This window comes from Zeugodacus cucurbitae, chromosome 2, assembly GCF_028554725.1.
Source record: "Zeugodacus cucurbitae isolate PBARC_wt_2022May chromosome 2, idZeuCucr1.2, whole genome shotgun sequence".
NCBI classification, from domain to species: domain Eukaryota; kingdom Metazoa; phylum Arthropoda; class Insecta; order Diptera; family Tephritidae; genus Zeugodacus; species Zeugodacus cucurbitae.
Window position 1 is genome coordinate 28,036,806 of NC_071667.1, and position 24,817 is coordinate 28,061,622.

The 24,817-nt window shown below is 37.2% G+C and overlaps 1 protein-coding gene across 9 annotated transcripts in view; it reads right to left on the reverse strand.

The window, feature by feature from the left end:
* The window catches only part of Sdf4_2 (45 kDa calcium-binding protein), a 50,746-nt gene that overhangs the window by 12,606 nt on the left and 13,323 nt on the right, over positions 1-24,817 (reverse strand). For 2 of the 9 annotated variants that reach the window (XM_029041304.2, XM_029041302.2), the window contains exon 2: positions 278-1,839. In XM_029041304.2, the coding sequence (XP_028897137.1) occupies positions 278-897 (620 nt within the window). In that variant the 5' untranslated portion in view covers positions 898-1,839. Of the gene's footprint in view, positions 1-277; positions 1,840-3,439; positions 3,584-3,667; positions 5,041-24,817 lie in introns of those variants that run through there. The other 7 variants (XM_029041303.2, XM_054231571.1, XM_054231566.1 and 4 more) reach the window with 7 other exon arrangements.

Sequence of the window (24,817 nt, forward strand, 5' to 3'; positions counted from 1 at the left end):
CGCTAGCTTAAAACCACCGAAATTCAGCGCAACAATTTATATGGATTTAGTAATTCCTCCCTCATACTAATGAAGGCATTTAGTGACCATTAATTATTTTTTCTTTACCACATTGGCGGCAGTATCATTAGGGGATCGGAACGAAGAAGAAAAACAAAAGAGAAATTGAAAGAAGAAATATTGCGCCCCGAATGCCTCGCCTTTGTATTAATTCTTTATACACACCTATCTACATAGATATGGGGGAGGATATAGCTCCCTACAAAGAGGTACTTACCGTTTGAATGCTTTCTCCAGGATTTGTTTCTCGTTGACGGAGCTCGCTGCTAAAATAACAGTTTCCGGTTCGCTAGATTTACCGCCTTGTCGCGCGCTACCCGCGCTCATACCACCGCCAGCCACAGCGGCAGCAACACGCGCCGCCGTACTCTTCTCACTGCCCGCGCGCTGCGACAGTTCAACACCAGCGCCATTCGTGCGCTGCAGGACATTTTGTTGTTGAAATGTTGTGGCTAACACAGCTTCCGGCGGTGTATTCAGCACATTATTTCCGTTCGCTGCGCTCGACTGCTCCTGCAACGCCGCCGAAACCGCCACCTTTTCGGCCACACTCTTTTGCCTGCTTCGCTGTAGCGCTTCTTTCGTTAGAATTGCTTCTTTCGCTTCTACTAGATATTTGTTTGAGTAGCCCAGCATTTGTTGTTTTAGCGCGCCTGCCTGTTGTGCCGAATTGTCAACGCCGCCGCTGCCCGTCCGCGATTTAAGCGTGTGCTGCAGTTTGTATGTGGTGCTGTGTAGTATCAGCCCGATGAAGAACATGTAGAAGAGTATGGCACAAATGGTGGACCAGCGCAGCCAGCGGAAGGTCTTGCTGAGTTTGCTGACAAGTGGTGACATGGTCAATGTGCTATTGTTTCGCTATTATTACTGTTGTTGTTGTGGGAAATGGAAGACCGCACGGTTTGCTCGCTACTACTCAGCTATTGATATGGAACGTTGCTGCGGTGGTGTTGTTGCTGTTGTTGTTGTTTTATTTTTTATTGCTGCAGCTGTTGCAACAGTTTGTAGTATTCCACTTGTTTTGGTTGAGAAATTTGTAAAAATTTTAATTATTTTAGTTGTATTTGCTCTCTTTGCGCATTCTGCGATACACTCGTTTACGTATCTAGCCACAGCAGGATACTGCTGGAGCCTTAATATTTGTTATTATATTTTGTTTGTTGTGTTTTTTCTTATATATTGCTCTTTTAGAATCACTTCACCATTGTTGTTGTTGTTCGTCAACGCGTTTGCAAAGTTAGTGACAAAGCTGTCACTGTCACTGTCGCCGTCGCCAACTCTCCGACGCTCAGAATGTTTTGTAGTCGTTTGTAATAAAAACGCACTTCTTTTATTTCGTATGTTGTTGTTCTGGTTGTTGTTGTGCTTTTTTGTGCGTGCTCCCCCAAAAAAAGAGATGTTGCTTTGTGAAAAATGTGATTTATGGCGGAAAGAAATCTCAAAAGCCACAGCAATCACTTTCACAAACAAAAAAAGTTTAGAAAATCACAAAAAATTCTCTTTCGAACCTGACGCATGAGTTGTTATTCTTGTTTGTGTCGTAGAACTATGTAGTTTTGTATGTGGTTCGGGGTTTTTTAGTTATTTGACCGCCACTTGTTACAACATTTGTTAAACTTTTTGTCATTTTTCAATTTCACAAATTCTTCTGCTGCTTTTTTATTGTTGTAATACAATATATGTTCCTTTTACATTTTATTTGGGTGTTATATTTCAATATATTCGGATTTTCACTTCTCTTATGCATGTAAGGTATATTTTCAAGGGTGTAGAGAACAACTGTTTCAAATAAAAGCCAGAATTCAGAATTAAATTAATGAAATAGTCCAACTTTGTGGTTTTTAATTCGCAAATTGCTTGGCACTTTTCATTTAAACACATTATCTTACGAAGAGATACAATTTACATCGTCTTATGAAGAGATAAAATGTGCCAGCCTAGCCATATTTGTCCTTATCTCTCAAACAAAGCGCTGTAAGTTGGTTGGACTTGACTTGGACCATGGACTTGACACGCTCCCAAAAAAGGGTCTCTTTTATATTTTACTTATTTAATATTTTTTTATAGAAACTCCATTTGCACAGCAAAAAAATTTTGATGTAGCAAGGATATAATATGAAAAAGTAAGGAAGAGCTAAGTTCGAGTGTAACCGAACATTCTACGTATACACCGCAATTTATTTATGCAATTTTGTTAAGAGAACACACAATTTGACTCATATATTCGACATAAAGTCCACTAGAATAACGAATTATATATAGTATAAGGAAACTGGAGTAATTTCTGAATAAATTTCAACTATTTTTACGACAAAGCTACTTCCAAGGGTATATGTTCCTTTAATTCAGATATTTATAGATTTGAAAAACTTATAATTAGTTATATGGAAGCTAGGGGAAGTTATGACCTTGATTAAATTGTCTAAAGGAGTTACACATATATTTGGGGTAAAAAAATATTCTTTGGGACTGAGTTCTTTTTGTTCGATATCTTCGGCGTTGTAAATTTATAGTCCGATTTCGACTGTTTTTCCAAAAGTGATGCCACACCTCAAAAGCAGTATTTGTGTAAAGTTTAATAGCGATATCTTCATTGGTTCTCAACGTATGTATGTATTATAAAGGGAACGAATCAGAAGAAATTCAAAATTCGATAATATCAGGTTGAGATCGAAAGTACTTTGTACCAAATTTCATTGAAATCAGTCGAGTAGTTTCTGAGATATTGTTTTTGATCCATAAATGAGCGGCGCCAAATTATCCGTTGCACGGGCAGACGGAGGGATGGACAGACAGATGATCGGATTTCACATCGCTCATCTTGCTGATCAATATGATATATAACATTATATCCAACTCATTTTGTTTTAGGACCTACAAACAACCGTTATGTGAACAAAGCTATTATACTCTTTTGGCAACATGTTGCGAGAGTATAAAAATTATGCATATTATTTTGTTTTAAATTATTAAGAGATAGTTCTAATTTTTTTAAAAAGAGAAACCATACTAAATTATTCTAGGTAAAAATTGTTATTTTCTCTCTAAGAAACTCTTCAGAAACTTATTATTCACTTATTTTCATTTTATCATCCACCATAAGCAATTTCAGTAAAATAGCCAAAAATATAAATCGCAGTACATAAATCAAGAAATGTTTTATGTTTGAGTGGCGATTTTCACTGGCTTGTGCCGGAAAACATAAAATTAAGTTAATAACTCCATGCTCGTCGCAGAGTGTCACTTCATGAACCGTTTCGAAAAGTGTTTCGTATTTATTATTGCGAAACTTTTTTATACACTGCGCTAATAGCTGCACTTAAAACACTCTTAATTCTACAATTGCGCTTGTGTAGCACAAACACACACACACACATACATATATACTGAAAACACTTTGGTTTTTGTTATTGTTGTCGCTTGTATCACTCTTAAGTGTGCCCTATTGAAACGTTTTAACAGCTTTTCTCGCATCCCACAAGCAATTGTTGTTCTTGCATTTGTGTGTGTGTATGTTGATCCTGCTCCTACTGCTCCTGCTCCTGCTGCACAGATTGCCGCGCTTTATTATTTATTTATGTTGTTCCTAGCATTTAAATATATGTACACTTGGTGTTCGGCAACCCTTAGCATCTGCTCCAGCAACAATTAACGTCGTAATTCACTTTCAATGCCTTAAAACACACAAAACTAAATGCGGTAAAAATGTTTTATAATTGTGTCTAGTGGCTTGCTGTGCTTGATGGCGTTATTGTTGTTGTTGCTGCTGATGGTTTTATTCACGTCATACACTCACTCACTCATTCACTCATTCACTGTCTCACTGCTCGACTGACGGCCGATGAAATCAAGTTGCGCCGCGACATTTGCACGCGCCCGCACGCCAACTCGCGCGATGACTTACTGACTGACTGCCGCGTGTGTGTGCGGTGTGTACGTACGTTGGTATGATTTTCGTGGCCTCAATGGCGCTTGAGCTTGTTGCTGCTGCTGCTGCTATTGAGTCGTTTGTGGTTGTTTGTTGTGGTTGTTGCAGCTGGTTTAACTCATGCTTTTGCGCTATTGCTGCTGGTGTTGTTGGCGCTGCCTTATCGCTTGTATAACTCTTTGATTTTCTTTTGGCGTTTTGTTTGCCTCTTGCCGTTGTTGCTGTTTTGTTTGTTGGTGCTGCTTACAACAATCAACATTTAATAGCGTCTGTTAGTCAGTGCTGCCGCTTCGCCTATGTACTCCTACATACATATATTTCATGTAATTCATGTTTTTTACGCGTGTCTCTCGTTGTTATTGTTTTTGTATTTCTTGTATTAACTTGGCGCTTGACTACCGCCACTATTGTAGTGTTTATTAATGCTTTGTTTTTGCTGCTTTCTTGTCTTTTTCCACTCTTAGTGCTCCAGTCGCTTGGTAAACCAGTTTTTTGTCACTGGTTGCGCCATAAGAAAGCGATTCAACATAACTCGCAGAGCAGACACTCAAGTCCACCTTAACGTTCACTTTTAACACGCGCTCTGCAAGTTGCTGCCGTCACTCCGCAAACCTATCGCCGTGCCATCGTCGCTGCATACTCATGTTTACCATTTATGCACTTGCAATTTTGTTTCTCTCTTCTTATGTGAGTTTTTTCGGTGCTTTGGCTGAGCTTGGCTTGGCTAAAAACTAGGTTTGAGTCTAAATTTATTTTGGTATTTCAGGTCTCTTTCAATTTTTGTTTGCGCGGTTTAGGCTTTTGTCTTTCGCTATTGTTTGCGCTATTTTAGTCAGCTTACGTTTTTTGTGCAATTTTCTTTTTTCATTATTTCATTTTGTTTGTGCTACTAGCCAAGTTTTATGTGATTATTGTTGTTGTTGCATTCCTCGCTTGTTTATTATAGTTCGGGTATGTTTTGTTGTTGCTATTTTGGTGTTTTTCGTTTTGCAATAAATGTCTTGTTTTACAACTGGTTTCAATTTTAGCCTCATCTGTGACAGTGTTACAAACTGAAAACATGAGAGGAAAAAAATATAGTTGAATAAATTTTGTTGTTGTTTTAAAATTTAGTTGACATCTGAGAACAAGTGAAAAATTAAATAGAAAATGAAATACAAGGCTTTATTATATATAAACGCATCAATAATAAAACAACCTAATTCACGAATAACATTAAACAAATATCTAGGAAAAGAGTTCTCGATTTTACCGTTGATTCGATATACAAATTCATATTTTTCTAAACCGATATCTGAAAGTACTTTGTGTAGTGGCTTAAAATCCAATTAGCTCTGCAATTAATCTCTTTCGTTGCTACCGAAGTTTTAACCTGACTTTACCGGCCGCAGCCCAGCTCTGGTATAATATAATCAAAATGTCACTATTTTCTATTCAAATATATGTGCCATACCAACTAATATATAGCATTCCATCGACATAAAAATTTGCAATTTTGTTTCTTTTTTTTTATTTACACATGTGCAACCTCGAGGCCACATTAAAAAAACAAACAGCGAAGAGCCAGTACGTTGACAAGATTGCCCATGCCTGTAATTGGACTGTGTCCTGTAGGGCGACCAATAATCATAGTCCCTGCTTCCCCTGACTTTGCCCCCCTTTATTTGCGCGCAAATCGTGTATGCAAATTAGACGGATAACGGTTGGTGCGCGCTGGCTTTAAAATGCAGCAAATATCAGCCCTATCTGTCGGCTCTCGTCGTAATCCTTTTCCGCATTAAAACCGAGCCTTCGCCGCAACCAATCGCTGCGCCATATCTCCTGTGGTATTTGCTTTTTCCCGTATGTCATTAAGTGTGTTTGCCGTTGGTTACACACTACTAGTTTGTTTGTTTGTTTGGTTGCAAGCGTGCATAATTGCTGCGGTGTGTGTTTGATTCATGACACGCAGTAAATCCCACTCGTTGTGCACCCATTAATCAACTACTTATGAGTCATGCTACATATATTATTCCTTGGACTCATTAACAATACACCATTTGGAGAGTAGTGTATTAATGAGTAATGAAGGCTTGGAATGGAATCGAATATTGAATACTCTTACAAGTATATCAATATTTTTAGAGGATTACCCCAAAGCCTGCGATGATTTTTCATAAATACCGAAAGTGAGTGCTCCAAATTCCAACATTAACAGAGATATTACTCGAAGGCATGTCTCTGACAAGGGTCTCAAATAAAATCATAAAGCACTTCAGTGGAGTTTCTGAATTAGTCATCATGTTAAACACCATAAATTAAAGTTAAAAATATCAAATTGGACTAGATTTGCAAGAACGTTACATATTCGCTAAGACCAAAAATGTGTCGGGCAATAAACAATGTAAAAAGTACCCCAAACAAATGAACTAACTTATCTTGTGATTCCCTTGAAGAGAAGGCGAGTAAAATTATTTTCATGCAAGTTTAGTTTAAATTGGCTTTTAAATAAAAATTCTAAACTAAGCCTAGACAACAAAATCCTGTTGCATTATGCGGTCATAAAGCAGAATTGGATGTAAACTGTGGAGTACGACCCGTGCAAAGAACATTGATATAATACAGAAGTTCCAATCAGAAATCATTAAAGCAATCACGGGTATACCGTATATCAAATATCCACATTGATCTTTGTATTCCTATGCTAAAGAAGGACAGCAGAAAGAAATATATGTATATCTAACTCCGTGAACATTCAAACCCATTGGCTAATGCCTTGGTACATTCCTGCAATGTAATCCGTTGAAAAAAGAAGATCGACCAGCCTACTAGAGAGCAACGTACTACCAAAACAAATCAACCACATCCATTGTCTAGTTATACTCTCTGATCAGGGTATTAGAGGTGTGACCTCGTTTCAAAATTGTCGAAAACGAACAATCACTTTTCATGCCTCAGTGCCTATTGAAAATTCTTTATCGAAAATATTGGCAAATCTCTCAAAAATTCAAAAGGAATCTTTTCCATGCAAACCCTGTTTGCAAAAATGGGTAAAATCGGGTAGCTACTTCGCCTAGCTCCCATATACCTAAGAAGATACCATTTACCTTAGAATTTTGAAATAACAGGTGGACTTTATACCGTATATATCGATGTATTATCTCACATATATCTTAACAGAATTAAGTGAATGTATAGTCTGAAATATAATATAGCTTGGTGGTCGAAAACTAGTGAAATCGGTCCAAGAATTACCCCACCCCTCATAAACTACATATAATGATTTTCATTATTAAATTATTTAAAGAAGCGTACTGAATGTTCGATTACACCCGAACTTCGCCTTCCCTACTTGTTTATTCATTGCTATCACCTCTTGGTAATTTCATACAATATTGACTCTTATGGAATATTTCGTTTCTATGTCAAAAATACAGTGTTGATCAGTAGCAACGCAATAACCAGTGTTCCAGAGTTGCAATCTCAACTGTAGCTCGAGCAGGTGTTGGCAGCAAGCAAATTACTTTCGCACACAGAGACACACCATGAACCGACCATGGCTGACAGACCGCTCGACCGCATTTGCAACAATTCGCTTACCGCAACAGCAAATTTCCAACAACAACAACCACTGGAGTAACGTGACATGGTAGGTAGGGCAGAGCAAAAATTACAGAAGCCACAATAAAGTTAAACAAATAAACAACGGCAACAACAATAATAACAATTGCGGAAGTGTATGAAGAAAAAAGTAAGCAAAAAACAAAAACAACAAAGTAAATGCGCTAAAATGGCTGCTAGTAGTAATTACTAATGCATAAGTGAACGGCAGTTGTAGTACAATGCACAAAGCAAACAACAAGAACAAACAGCATAATAGCATCAAGCAACACCAACAGTTGGCTTTTGAAAGCGGGAGAGAGGTGCGTGGAAACAACATAACAACCACAAAAAAAAAAAATAGCAAATAACCAGTAGCAGCAAATGCAAATAAGTACCAAATGAATTGAAGCGTTGAAAGGACGGTGTGGTGCGAGGATGGGTAGCGCAGTTCAAAAGGTTGCGAGCAACTGCAGTTACAGTTACAGCTGCAACACCAAATGGCAGCAATTGTTTCTGTAATTGCAGATGAAGTGCAGTTAAGTGTAAATTGTACATAACGGTACGGCTAGTTAACAACTATAGTACTGGATGAGAGGTTGTGCGGGGCGAGCGAGCGAGAGTTGGAAATAAAAGTTAAGATAAGAGTTGAGAGGCGCTTTTGCACTTGAAAGGGGGCAACAAATGGCGCATAAGAAGCGCAACAAAAGGCGCCAGCAATGCTTAAATATCATGCATATACCAATATGTACATGCTCACCAAGTGAACCAAATGCTTAAAATAATATTGAATAAAGTTTTGATATTCTAAGGAGATATTTTGTATTTCTATCATTTCCCAAATATTTCATTCGCCGGTTTTCTTTATTCAATTCATTTAAAGGGGATTAGCAGTCGCTAACAGGTGCCTCCTCGTTTGTAATTCTTGCTGTTCGTGCTATATTCGCCAATGACAGGTGCCAACATATTGTGGAAGCTGTTTAGTATTTAAAGAATCTAATCTTAACGTGGATCCGCCATTTTAAATTCAGAAAACCGACACCGGATTCGTAATGCGTCACCCCAAAAACCCCCGAATAGCGAATTAAGCAAACCCGATGTATTTTTACAAAAGCTGTACACCATATTGGTGTTTTGGGGTTATGTCAAAATTCTGATCTGATGGGGTTAAATGGAATCAGTGACCCCACAAACATAATAAACTCATAGTAAGAGTTTACCCTATTTTTCCCTAGGTAAGAACCCCCATTTATTGTTTTGCGTGGCTTACTCTATAATAAAACTTATGAGGTCAATTTAAGCAACTTTTTCTCAAAGGCTTGTAGAAGTGATAGATCGATGCAAACGATCCATAGTTTGAACAATATTAATATTTAGTACAATTCTCGATTTTATGTTTACTTATAATAAACCATAAAATTGCTTCATGGGTAGAATGACTACTGAGGTAACTGCAAACATACAAATGCGCACGAATTTAACTGTTGAGGATTAGTAAATACCAAACGTTCACATTCCAATCAGTGAAGACTGGTCTAGCTGGAATTGCATATTAAGTGGCAGCACACTAACAAAACCAACCCCACAGACTGCATGCCTTCACACGTGTCTAACGGGAGCGAGCTGAAAGTGTCTTAGCCAACAGCAGGCAGCAGAATGGCAATGGTGTAAACGACAGAATTGTAACTAGAAACAACACCAAAAGCAACTAGTAAGGCAGCACCAAGTTCGTGCGCTATCGGTGTAATCCTTGAAAGATTTTTGAAAATAAACATTACATTAAGCGTTGAAGGTGGGAGGGGTCATCATCGACTTCAAAATTAATTCCTCTCATCATTCCGATCACTTTGAAATATATAAATCTATATCTTACTCGTTCAGTTTTAGCTGTTACAAGCAAACATTTGATGTACCGAGCTGTTATACCACGTGTACAATGTTGCGAGCGTATAAAAATAAGACAAGGCAAGTCAAAGTTCATGCTAGAGAAACAACAACAAAGTAAAAGTGCAACTTCGCCACTTTGGCGCACTTCAAATGCCAAGTGGCATACGTGAGTGCAGAATTTCAAAACTCTCTGAGCACATATATACACATACAAGCAAACATATTTGATTGCATACGTGGCCGAGTACGTGTACATATTTTTATTTTACCTCACAATGTACGCCATGGCGGATACGCAACATTTTTAATGGAGGGGGGGTAGTGCAATCAACTTATGCCCTTCCAGCATGCTGAGGAAGTCTAATTGACTAATCTAGACTCGCAGCGTTTGTGGAACTCATGATTAAAGTAAAACGGAAAAAAATTTCGTATCTGATTTTTTTACTTTTGTTTAAGTGGTTTTATGAAGTTCGTCCAAGAAGTGGATACTCAAAATATTTAAAGTTCGTAGATACTTCTACACTCATTCGATTACCCTATTTTTCTGGTGAATTACAAAAATACGGAAATTCTGCTGATTTCACTCAGTAATGATTTGTAAGTTTCGTACTCATAAACCCATTAGCTTCTCTAACAATTTATTATATTAAATGTATTTTCAAACTTTTCTGAAATCTGACTGACTACTTCACTTCATGAGTTAGTGCCTCATTCTCATAATTTAAAGCGAATACCAAATATATTTCGTAAGCAGAAACTAATGAGTGAAAATGTCTGATGTCTAGGGGCTTCTTCGATTTGGGTTTAAAAAGAGAGATGTTGCAATATCAGTAACTTCTCAAACAACTATCTAACAAACAAACAAATATTTATTAAGCTGTGAAATTCATTAGTGCTTGCTGATAAATCTTTTTGGAGATTGCTTAACATTAATAAAAATAACTCGTATGCCATAACAAACTCAATTTAATTCGAAGATGTTGCAGAGTTACAAACGTTCCAGCGAAAGTTGCGTATCCCTTCATTTCATAGTGCACCGGACCGCTGTACACATATGAGTGCCACCACTGTACTTATGTAAAACTTAAGTACATTCTGTGTAAGTGCAGGGGATTGTAAGAGACATGTGTTGCTATAAGCCTCGTTTCTCGCATATATTGTTCTTTTTTTAGTTTTGACATAGTGTCAATTCGCTTTATATTGTTGCTGTTGCTGTTGTTGCGACATGTGATTTTTTTATTTCCACTTTTGACACAAAACACAAAAATGCAATGATACTTACGCATTTCATTACCTACATACATACACAGACACACACTCGCATTTTTTAACCTTTGGCTCTGCTTTGAGTTGCTTCACACTTACTGCAACGCCTCGCATTTCTATTATTACCATTTTGGTTTTTGCCACAATCACTGCTGGCGTTGTTGCAACTAAGAGACTGGTCGGTCGTTGTCATTGTTTGGGTTATTATTGTTGTTGTGAATTTTTTCAACAATGCTGCAAAACAAGTTTCAATTTTAACGGCAGCTTGTTTACTTTCATGCGTGTGTGTGTGTGCGTGCGTTTGCATGCATGAAAGTGAAAGTGCAATCCCACACTCATCGACACATTTCGCTTTCAGCGTCGACATGCGATTCAGCGATGTTCACCTCACGCGTGCATTCGAAACGTGACAGTTGATGGACTACGAAAGTGGGCGCGCCATGCATACATTCACCTTTGCGGCCTACAACAAGGCCTGCCTTTGTTCGTTTACCCTGTGAGAAATTCATTTATGGCCATTCAATTGTAGTTGCGTTGATTTTGTAAAAGAGCTAGTTTGGATATTCGAAATCGTCCCGGAAGGGATCTCCGATGTGGAAGTCTTACAATTACTTTGCAGAAACACTCCAACACTTCCAACACTCGTTGCAATTAGAAAATCAATTGGCAGATTCCTGAACTGACAGACATAAGGGGCCAACAAGATACGCTGACATCGATTCCGACGGCAATAATCCTATATTCGGGAGTCTTCATTTAGATGAGCCCACATGACCGAAAGCCCTAAAAGTTCTTTAGATAAGATAAAAGATGGAGAGATACCCCAATTTTAGTTTTTGTGAACTAAAAGTGAAATCATTATTAATTCACAATTCAGTTGACATCTCTATTGTTAAATGGGAGTAATAATCCATGCGCGGTTGACAACAAGCTGGTTAATTAAAGTTTACAAAGATAATCTGAAAACTTCTGAAGTTAAAGAACTTTCTCAAAAACTCTTGTACTGGTCCCATTGGGTCACTCAACATGGGGCAGCACTTAATGGAATTACGGTGTATGAGTAAATTTGTTGATGCCGTTGTTCTGCATACGAATAAGTAGTTAGTTCGTTGGGCAGCCAGCCACGCAGGCTGGCAGACAGCTCCTTGTTTAGTTGCTCAGTTGTTTAGCCGCTTGGCTGATTGTCTATGCTGGCGACAATGAAGGCGGCAGGTGATGCAGGCAAACGAGTTAAAAGAGCAAAAAGTCAACAACGACACAGCAAACAAAGAGGGTTGTACAGCAACAACAAAAACAACAACAGCAAAGGAACACTGAAGCAACAGGAAAGAGTACTACAAAAGCGGTAGAGGAGGAGGAGGTGGAGGAAGCGGTGACAAGAGAGATATACAGCTTTTGTTGCATAAATGTGTGAATGAATGAATGGAACAGCCAGCGGTGCCGGAAACGGAAGCGCTTTTTGTTGTTTTTGTTATTGTTGCCACTGCTTCTTTTTTATCAAATTATGTATTCTGCACGTTGTTTTTGTAGTTGTTGCCTGCTATTGTTGCTTCCTCAGTTTAGTCAAGTTAAATAAAGTTGGTCTCGAACGATTTAAGATGAAATGAGCGTTACGAAAGAGTTTCGCAAATTTATGCTCGAAAGCATGCATATTTATATATTTTTATCGCGCTTTACACTCGCATTGTTCAGTTTTTGCACTCCAGTATGATATACAGGGTATTGCAGTTTGATGCAATCGAATTTTAACATTATTTTGAAAATTAAAAATAGTATGATTGCCATAATCAAAGAAACCGGTTCTTCTTGCCAACAGATTTCAATGCCACTGCTTATCGCAATGTATTGAAAGAGAGAGAGAAAGCCTAGAATTAGTAACTCCCAGTGCTGGCTGGTTAAAAACTATCTTAGCCAATTACAAAATTAATGAACGGTCATCGATTAACGTCTAATTGCGTATATAAAAAATACGTAAGTTAAATTAAGAGGTGGTGGGTAACTCAACCTACTCAAGTGTTCTCAGTAGGAAAGAAAACAATACTAACTTAAGGGGCTATACCAGTTTGGCATTTTCAAAAAATCGATTTTTTTAGTTTTGTTCACACAACGGTTGTTTGTGTCACCAAGAAATAAAAGAGTTAGATATGGGGTTATATATATATAAATGATCAGGTTGACGAGTGGATTTGAAATCCGGATGTCTGTTCGTCCGTCTGTCCGTGCAAGCGATAACTTGAGTAAAAATTAAGATATCTTAATGAAACTTGGAGCACATATTCCTTGGCACCCTGAGGAGGTTGCTTTCGAAAATGGGCAAAATCGGTCTACTGCCACGCCCACAAAATGGCGGAAATTGAAAACCTATACAGTATCGTAACTAAGCCATAAATAAAGTTATTAAAATAAATAATTTGTAACACAGGATCGCATTAGAGAGTAAGACGAAGTGGGCGTGGCCCCGTCCTAAAATAGGTTTTTTGGATATATCTCGCAAATCAATAAAGCAATTTAAACCAAACTTTCTGCAGTCGTTTCTCTTAGCCACTTCTAATGCAGTTCAAAAATGAAAAAAAAATCGGATAATAACCACGTCCACCTCCCATGCAAAGGTTAGGTTGAAAATGACTAAAAGTGCGTTAACTCGCTAAGGAAAAACGTCAGAAACACTAAATTTCACATAAGCAATGGCAAAAAGAAGCTTCACTCAGATTTTTTACAAAATGGAAAATGGGCGTGGCATCGCCCACTTATGGGTCAAAAACCATATCTCAGGAACTACTCGATCGATTTCAATGAAACTTGGTTTGTAATAGTTTCCTTACATCCCAATGATATGTTGTGAAAATAGGCCAAATCGGTTCACAACCACGCCTACTTCCTATATAGCAGAACTTTGAAGACGATCTGAACGTTTACTTTACAATATATAAAGTAAGCACTAGTGAAGATATCGGTGCAGAACTTTGCACAAATACTATGTTAATAGTGTGGCAGCCCCATTCTAAAAATCGCCGAAGTTGGACCATAGGTTTTCAAGGCCCCGTATATCGAACATGAGGACCTCGGTGCTTCTAACCTAATATTAAGGTTTCCAACTTTCAATGGACTTTATACAATACTAGCAGACCCGGCCAAAGCTTTTGTGGCTAAGGTATACATTAAATTAGTAAATCTTTCAATGCAGAGAAAAAATTCTTACGCATAAAGACGAAAACGTTATAGCCGATAAATTTTAAAATGATTGATAGACATTATTGTAGACCTGTGTTAAGCGTAAATCATCACAATTTGTAAAACTTTGATTTTTTTAATCGTATATTGGAGAAAGAATCGTGGCTTTGGTGACGATATTGATTACCTTCTTCACAGCAAGTCTTGTTCTTTTGCAAAGTTTGATGTTGATTTATGTTACGCAGCATGATGACAACTCACACTACTCTTAATTGCAAGTGAGTGGGGATAGTCCAGCAATTTAAAATAGTCTGTGGGATAATTGAATACGTCATCCTGGTTTGTAGCTGTCTCAACTCTCTTTTAACGAAATTCTAAATTGTCGCTTTAAGATCAAAGAGATCCTTGTTTTTTTACCACCAATATAGGTCATTCAATCAGCCATTTATGTTTATTACTATATTATGGTTTCATATCAGGAAAAACACGATGAATAAGTCCTCTTTCGAGGCCATGAAGTGACAGAAACCCGTTAAAAATGTTATTAATCCATCGAGGTGTCAACTGCGTCGCTACCATTTTCAACTATTTCTACAATCGCAATTTGGTATTGTTGGAAAAACACTCGTATGTTATTTGTTAATTGGCGATTCTTTATGTGTCGCCACAAATTAGATGATTTTAGGAATGTGATTAGTTCGTCAGCAACAGTTGATCCAGGAATAGTCTGGCGAAAATCACCTGCCAACAGAATCATTGCTTCACCAAAAATAGTTTCGTTGTCGCGTAAATCTTTTAAAGTCCTGTGCAGTACCTCCAGCGACTTGAATATCTGGAAAAGCTTCTTTATAGCTCTTTTTTTTGGCGATTTTGCAGACTGGTGTTTCGTTGATTTGCAATTTAGGAGTAATTTCAAGGCCGAATTGCCGTTTGTCTGCCTACTAACAGGTGCCAAGATGCCCATATTCCCATTATAACTGGGCGTTGAGTGAAATCGGTTCAGGAATTACCTCAACCCTCATGTTCTATATATGCTGATTTTCGTTATTCTATTCGACTTTATTTCAAATTGTGTGTAATAAAATTACATCAGTAAATAGCGAGAGTTTAAATTTTCGGTTGCCTTTCCCTACTTGTTACAAATTGTTTTGGGCTATCGACACAGCCTTATACAATTGAAAAATGATAAAAATATTTTAACAAAGCAACAATGACAACTTGCAAAATATTATTATTTTTTGTTTTGTTTTTTTTTTTAATGTTGTTGTCAATTCAAATAAAATCATCTTTTTGTTATCTTCGTCACAATTTTTCGATATATACTTACTTTCTAATCCTTCCCTGGCCTTCCATAAATATTTCAAAACTAAAATTAGCCAGATCGGTTTGGCCCTTCTTGACTTTTTTCGAGACTAACGACACAAGTTGTTTGTATGGGTGATTAGAAAATTGTGGATTTAAGACTTTTTCAGGCAATTTTTCTATTTTTTCTCTCCGTAAGAACCATACCGGTACCTCTAAAAACATTATAAACAAAGAATTTGCGAAATCGGTTTAGCAGTTCTTGAGTTATGCGCTTAGCAACACATTTTGCGATTCATTTTTATATTATAGATTATTATCAAGCGACAATTTTTTTAATTCCGCACACAACCATTCAGTAGGGAGCCGACCGCGCGAGTGATCTTAACCCCCCTCCCGTACCTCCATGCCCGAGTGACGCCTACAATTCTACAACGCATAGTTAGCCGGGGACCGGCTTTTCAAAATTTTTAACCCGTGATATCTTTTGAATGGAATGTCAGAATCTAATAATTCCAAAAGTTATATAAAGGTTTTTAAGCGATCTTAAATAATAAATCATTTATTTCGATAAGGATTAATACTAAGGTACAAATAAAGAGCCTTTTCAAGTAGTGCTATTTTAATTAATTTTTTTAATTTTTTTTTATAGAAACTCGCTTATTGTGACAGAACTATAATAGTTAGAGATAGATGTTTTTTGTAGATAATGATAAGTTCTACAAAATTATAGTACATCACTTTGTTATATCTTCAATCGTTTTCGCAGCATTCGCGATTAAAGAAAATTTTTTGGTATTTTTTTTACATTATCGGAGTTTTGCTAAGGAACCCTATTTTTTTTTTTAACTAAATATAACCTATGTCACACAGGGATAGTATAGCTTTCCAAGGGTGAAAGAATTTTTCAAATCGGTTCAGTAGTTTCGGAGCCTATTCGAGACAAACAAACAAAAAAACAAGTAAGGACGGGCTAAGTTCGGGTGTAAGCGAACATTTTATACTCTCGCAATTTATTTATTTAACTTAATTAGTATTATACGAGTATAATACACAATTTGACCCACATATATATTATATAAAGTCCATTGAAACCCTAATATTAGGTTAGAAGCACCGAGGTCCTCATGTTCGATATATGGGGCCTTGAAAACATATGGTCCGATTTTAGCGATTTTTAGAATGGGGCTGCCACACTATAAACGTAGTATTTGTGCATAGTTCTGCAACGATATCTTCACTAGTGCTTACTTTATATATTGTAAAGTAAACGATTCAGATTGTCTTCAAAGTTCTGGTATATAGGAAGTAGGCGTGGTTGTGAAGCGATTTGGCCTATTTTCACAACATATCATTGGGATGTAAGGAAACTATTACAAACCAAGTTTCATTGAAATCGGTCGAGTAGTTCCTGAGATATGGTTTTTGACCCATAAGTGAGTGACGCCACGCCCATTTTCCATTTTGTAAAAAAAATATGAGTGCAGCTTTCATCTGCCATTGCTTATGTGAAATTTAGTGTTTCTGACGTTTTTCGTTAGTGAGTTAACCCACTTTTAGTAATTTCCAACCTAACTTTTGTATGGGAGGTGGGCGTGGTTATGATCCGATTTCTTTCATTTTTGGACTGTATTAGGAAGTGGCTGAACAAAACGACTGCAGAAAGTTTGGTTTGTATAGCTCTATTGGTTTGCGAGATATGTACAAAAAACTTAGTAGGGGGCGGGGCCACGCCCACTTCCCCAAAAAAATTTCATCCAAATATGCCCCTTTATAGTGCGATCCTTCATACCATACATACATACCATTTTATTTCCATAGCTTTATTTATGGCTTAGTTATGGCACTTTATGTGTTTTCGGTTTTCGCCATTTTGTGGGCGTGGCAGTGGTCCGATTTTGCTCATCGAAAGCAACCTTCCTATGGTGCCAAGAAATAAGTGTGCCAAGTTTCATCAAGATATCTTAATTTTTACTCAAGTTACAGCTTGCACAAACGGACGGACGGACGGACGGACGGACGGACGGACAGACAGACATTCGGATTTGAACTCCACTCTTCACCCTGATCACCCTGGTATATATAACCCTATATCTAACTCGTTTAGTTTTGGGTGTTACAAACAACCGTTATGTGAACAAAACTATAATACTCTCTTTAGCAACATTTGTTGCGAGAGTATAACAAACCTTTCCTCTTTATAATATTAGTATATAGATATATGTATTTAACGTTTTTCTAGCAATTTTCGCACTAAAAGCTAGATTTTATTATTTTCTTGCATTGTATTTTTTATTTTTTTTCATGTCGATTAAATAAAACTACGCAGATTCACATTAAATAAATATTTTTTTATATGTTGCTACTTACCACTCATTTATTCATAATTTGATTGTAAATAATGATGTGGCCGACTTACATAAATTGGCCTTGACGCACTTTATTAATCAGTTTTTCTAACATTTCGTATGGTATATATAGCGATTATTTCCATACAAATGGTTGTTTTGAGCTGGAAAATCCTTCCACATGTAAAGATTTTGTTATAGAAGATATTAGGTGAAATGGTACAAAATCAGAGTCAGTTTTAAACCACCAGGACTCTATTGCTATTCCGTTAACAATGAGATTCCTTATTTCCCCAAGAATTTTTCTTTTTATAATCTCGCAACAAAGTTGCTAAAGAGAGTATACTAGTTTTGTTCACATAACGGTTGTTTGTGTCACCAAGAAATATAAGAGTTAGATATGCATAAATGATCAGGATGACGAGTAGATTTGAAATCCGGATGTCTGTCCGTCCGTCAAAATGAAATTTGGAACATAGGATCCCATTAGGGAGCGGCATTTGGATGTAATTTTTTTGGAAAAGTGGGCGTGACCCCGCCCCCAAATAGGTTTTTTGTATATAACTCGCAAACCAATAAAGCTATATAAGCCAACCTTTCTGCAGTTGTTTCTTTTAGCCATTTCTTTATACAGTCCAAAAATGAAAGAAATCGGATAATAACCACGCCCACCTCCCATACAAAGGTTAGGTTGAAAATTACTAAAAGTGGGTTAACTCACTAACGAAGAAATAGCAGAAGGGAGCTGTACTCAGATTTTTTTACAAAATGGAAAATGGGCGTGGCATCGCCCACTTATGGGTCAAAAACCATATCTCAAGAACTATTCGACCGATTTCAATGAAATTCGGTATATAATATTTTTTGACACCCTGACAACACGGTTAAAAATGAGCGAAATCGGTTCACAACCACGACTACTTTCCTTATAACTCAATTTTGAATTCCATCTGATTCGTTCACTTTATAATGTATTCATAAGGAACCAATGAAGCTAGCGGAATGAAACTTTACACAAATACTGTATTTGAGCTGTGATATCACTTGTGGAAAAATTGTCAAAATCGGACCATGACTTTTCAAGGCCCCTGATATCGAACATGAAGAACTCAGTGCCTAAGGTTAATTTTTCACCGAAAATATAGGTAAATCCCTCAGATATTTTAATGTAATTCATTCCCTCTGAATTTTTTTCTTATAATAGTTTCTCTCTGTACCTGAAATGGTAAAAATCGGTTCATAACTTCCCCCAGATCACATATACCTAATTATAAGTAATATTGAATTAAGTGAGCGTATAGTCTTCGATATATTGTATCTTGGTGGTGAAAACGAGTGAAATCGGTTTAGGAATTACCTCAGTCCGCATATACTATTTATGATGATTTTCGTTATTCTATTGAACTTTATACCAAATATATGGGTCGACTTGTGTTATCTTTATAAAATTACATCAATAAATTGCGAGAGTATAAAATGTTCGGTTACACCCGTCCTTACTTGTTTGCTTATTCTTTATACTTTCAAAAATATCCTGTGAAAGCGGTAAGGTCGTATCTTGAATAGTTTTTGAATGGCAGCGTTCTAAAGAGCGACCGTCGCAGGTACAAGCAGCTATAGTCGAAACTTTAAACGTATTTTCTCGAAATGACATTTCTTAAAATTGATGACATCATTACTCTTTAAATACAGCTGTAAATATACCTTATAATGTCCAAAAAACTTTGAAACATTCAATTGAGTACTTTCTTTAAAAAAATCACGAAAATCGTCTAATTTTTCATGGGTTACTTAATTACTCTAGTTATGGCTCAGCGGACCATTTTTTGATCTTTCCAATGGAGTGGAGAGTGGACGCGAATAATGAGCGACTTGCAAAGTTGGACTTTGGTTCGTCGAGAGAGGACTTTACTTTCCAATTGTCCACTCAGTCCAAAGTAGCACCTTTTGGCAAGAATGATTCTGAGTGACATTGGTGGTAATAATCTACAACTTCAAAGTTATGACTGATTTCGAATTGTCCTCTTTTACCACCAGACACATTCGATTCGCTTCCTTATCAAGCCTGAAAAAGTGGAACCCACAGCCGCATTAGTTCTACGGGAATGGAATCATATGCAGAAACTTTTTGACAGTCATTCACCTCTTGGCCAGAAACGATTATTTTCCATATGATTCAAGCAGCTTCCAATACGCGGTTTTAGACCAAGTATCCTGTGGGTAGCCAACAAATATCCGTTCGCATGCAAGCTTAAGTGAGAAGGTGTTGTTCAAGGGGTTTAAAACCCATCACATAAAAAAACTTGCAAACTGCCCAATACTCGGATATATATACTATATAATCGTCGCTTACATTATTGCATCGAACTTGGCCGAACTTCTTTTAAGTCATTCCCCTTGATGCAATGCGAGAGATAAACCCTTTCAGTTTTAAGCCGCTTCAGAGCGGCTAGTAAATCTTGTGATTACATTTTACATGCCAAAAACATGCTCACAGGTTAGTCTGTACATAGATCACCTGATCCGGTCATTTACTACTACACTACGACGGCACCATTTTAGCAACAATCCTCCAAAACACGAATGACCCCTCCTAGGTGAATCATGGGTATAAACTTTTGAAAAGAAATTTTTCGAAAAAAAAATTCCAACAATTAGAAACTTGAAGTTAAAATTAACTTTTGCTTCTCTGCGCCAACAAAGTTGGCATAATATAGCACCCGTATGTACATACGAGAACATACCCGTCATCCATGTAAGATATATATTTAGATATGTACATTTGTAGTCTCAGGTGAAGGTGAACAATGTAAACTCTTGCCTCATAAAAATACTTCACCTACTAACTTCATTTGTTGTTGTTGTACTATTTCCATGTTAACAGGAAGCTTAGGATGTGAGACGCCGAGAAGAATTGTTCGCATTTCTTGTCGACTACAAAATCTTTGTATGTGTGTGATGAAGAAGGAGGAAACGAAGGCGAAACCAGACATGGATAGGCGAAGGAAGGCGGCAAATGATCATTAGTTTAACTCGAGGCAGAAGCGGTAGCAGGGCAGGTCTATGGCGGTAGAAAGTTAACTAAAAGTGTCAATCAGGTGAAGTGGCAGCGTGCGTGCGAAAGCATTCATTTGCGAGATGTGGGCGCATACGCCAAGAATACTGAACAAGCAGGTACGAGCATAACACGGCGTGTTTAGGTATGTATGTGTGCTATCTAAACGCTCATCTCGACCAGCTACATTGTTAAAACAATTTCATGATAAGATGAAACGGTGTCGGAAAATATGAGCGATAAGCAAACAAAGGAAGGACTTATGAACGCAAGTTGGTTAGACGTTAGATATGGGCGAACACCCAAAGATACCATAATGCCCGTTACCTGCTCTTGTACATGCCCGTAAAGTGTTCCGCACGCAACTTATAGTGAAACGGATACAACACGCAATTGTTGCGCAATAAAGTAATTAAGTAGTTAACAACAGTTTATATATCTCATTGTTTGCAAATAATTTTGCTTCGCTTATAGTTTTTGTGGTGTAAGCGGTTGCCTCCCACTATTTTGCTTACTCTGAATATGAATACTAAATATTTCGAGTAATTAAATATACAAATTCTCTTCTTGAGAAAATATTTGAGAGTCTTCCTACGAGAACTAGATCCCGATGTCTTAAATACTTAAGAGGTAGAGGTGTCCGCAGTATGAATGGAAACAATACTAACTTAATCAGTCTAGTTATGGCTCAGCCGACATTTTTTATAAGTCATATACGAGTATTTACATATATACATTAATTCCTCTCTCTCTAAAGTTGGGGTAGGCTAAAAAGTCACCGTGGTTCCAAAATGTTATCTTGTGATCAACAAGCTGCTTAGACCAATATATTGTTCCAAAACACCCAAAATATTATCTTCCGCAAAACCGTTCTCTGGAAAACCGCTAGTGTCTTCTACACCATAAATCAGGACTGCAATAATGAGCGACTTGTAGAGTTACGTTTTGTTTTTTTTTTTTCAATTTCCTACTTAGTCCAAAGTAGCACCTGTTGGCAAGAGTGATTCTGCGTTGGATTTTAAGGCTGGCATTGTTGGTGTGGTTGATGCTGGTTCCGTGAGAGACGAAAGTATCAACAACTTCATAGTTACAACTGCCAACACTGACGTGGGAACCAAGTCGCAAATACACCGACTGCTTGTTTGATGATAGGAGATATTTCGTCTTGTCCTCATTCACCACCAGGCTCATTTGCTTCACTTCCTTATCCAGTCTGGAAAAAGCGGAACTAACGACGCGTTTGTTATGTCCAATGATATCAAGATCATCGGCGTACGCCAACAGCTGCTCTGCAACTTCTACTATTTTCTCCAGCTATAGATTGAATGATAGTGAGCCACCCTGCCTGAAACCTCTCGTGGCTTCGAACTGCACAGAGAGGTCCTTCCCGATCATGGCGGCGCTTTTGGTTGAGGTTTTTGTACATATCTCATAAACTATTATACTTAAGCCAAACTTTCTACAGTCGTTTCTTTTAGGTACTACCTTATACAGTCCAAAAATGGTAATCGGATTATAACCACGCCCTCCTCCCTTACAAAGGTTATGTTGAAAACTACTAAAACTGCTTTAATTCAGTAAGGGAAAAACTAGATACCTTAAATTCAAGTTCAATATTAAAAAGGTACGGAAGAGATGCACTCAAATTGGTATACAAATTTTAAATGGGCATGACTCCGCCTACTTATGGGTCAACAACCATATCTCCGAAACGCTCGACCAATATCAATGAAATTTGGTGTGTGATATTTTCCTTGCATCCCAATGATATGTTGTGAAAATAGGCCAAATCAGTTCATAATCTGTATCGGAACAGAACTTTACATAAATACTACGCTTATAGTGTGGCATAGCTCTTCTAAAAATCGTCAAAATCAAACCATAAATTTTCAATGCCCCATAAATCGAACATGAGGTCCTCAGTGCTTCTAATTTTTTTACCGAAAATATAGGTAAGTCTCTCAGATATTTTGAAGAAATTTAGAGGGTATATCTTTCTTTTAATAATATGTATCCGTGCCTAAAACACGTGAAATCGGGTCATAACTTCACCTAACTCCCATATACCTATTATTAGGGTTTCCTACTTTCAATGGACTTTATACCACATGTATGCCAAAGTGCGAGAGTATAAAATGTTCGATTACACCCGAACTTAGCACTTCCTTACTTGTTAATATTCGTCTACTCCTCTACTCCATTAAATCGCTTCCGAACGGCTGGAGGATGTTAGAAGAGCTTTTGTGTAATAGAAATACGCTCGTCTACCAAGGGAATCCATATCTGGTAAAACACCTCTACAAAAACAGAGATCAATAGCAAGTTGTACAGAGTGATTGTTGAGCACCTCTAACCGCAACTCCACACACTCAGTTTAGTATCAACGAAGTGTACTGTTGCGCTAAATAATGAAGCTTGATGTCAATCGACAGCATGTGTATTTCTTCTGTGGTCTCATCAAACTTCTTATTTATTATACACACACACACACCTCTTATTGGTTACATTTATGAGCTCATATACATATATGATGCTGTCACAAATGACGATACAAAAAAAAAAAAACACTTGCCATGCTTGCGGTAATTTACAGCTTTTCACATCAGCTTTTATCGCATACCAAGTCCTTATTACTTTTACGCATGCCATTAATAACACAAACATTTGCCTATTTGTATGAACCTCTTCACACACTCGTAAATACATTTGTGCATGTGTGAATTAATACATGGATATATACATACTCTTTCGTGCTTTTGTATTCTCCACTTAACACAGCAACAACTCGGGTATTTATGCAGATGTGTTTGGAAGTTATTTTTTCTACCGTTAACTTCATTTCCATTTGCATTTTTTCATTTTCACACATATGTACATCCACGTCTATGTCCCTTTTGTACTTGTTGTTTCCGTTGGTTGGTGTAGGGTCGGTGGTGCTCTTATCCTGTTTTATTTATGGCTATTTATTTGTTGCTTTAATTATGTTTTACGCATACGCACCGGCGCACATACATACATATATATGCGTCTTTGTAATATATGCACGCATAATGTTTACGCTTCACACACTCATAGGCACATGAGTGTCTTTGTAGGTATTTATGCGGATATATGTACATACATACAACACGCCTCTACACTTGTCGTATGTGTGACCCTAGTTCAAGGAGGTCTTCATTTGCATACAGCAACCGTCGTGGCATCCCAACATGTACAGCAATGTTACCCCAACTCTACTGGGTATGGCCACATAATCATACATACACATGCATATACACTTGTTCACATCTCTGCTCTGGTGTATACCCGGCTGAACTATAAGAAAAACAAATCAGGAAATAAAATTCGCTTGGGACTGACAAGATTTATGCCCTTTGCAGATATTTTCTTGTTGGCACAGAATAAGATGGGACATCATTTTTCAACAACAATAAATTTATTTTTTTTTTAATTTTCCTTACTGTTTCCTTAATGAAAATGAAGAAATATATGTGTGTGTGCTAGCTGGTTTTACGGAGATTGCCAAGTAATTAATTGTTGGCCATTCCTCTTCCATTTTACGGTGGTTTCTAGAATGCCAGCGATTTTGGCCAAGTTCACAATGCCAAAGTAGTCATTTATTTTTCTTGTGCGTAGACGACATTAAAAACAGTAAGTGATACCACATCCATCTATAATCACCATTAGCTGGTACCATAATAAATAAAAACAAGTAAGGAAAGGCTAAGTTCGGGTGCAACGGAACATTTTATACTCTCGCAATTTATTGAAAAATTTAACCAATACATATATGCGGAATAAAGCTCACCGTATTTTTGAAAAACCTATAATTAGGTATATGGGAGCTAGGAGAAGTTACTTTTGAAAAACCTACAATGAGGTATATGGAAATGTTATGACCTGATTTTAATAATTTTTGGAACAGAGACATACTATTAGAAGAAGACAATTTCCTCTGAATTAAATTGAGATATCTGAGAGATTTACCCATATTTTCGGTTAAAATTTATCCTTAGGCGCTGAGTTCAACATGTTCGATATCTGGGGCCTTGAAAAGTTATGGTCCGTTTTCGACAATTTTTTCACAAGTGAAGCCAGAGATGATATGCACTAATTGTGTAAAGTTTTATTCCGTTATCTTCATTGGTTCCTTATGTTTACATTATAAAGTGAAGCAATAAGATGGATTTCAAAATTGAGTTATAAGGAAAGTAGTAGTGG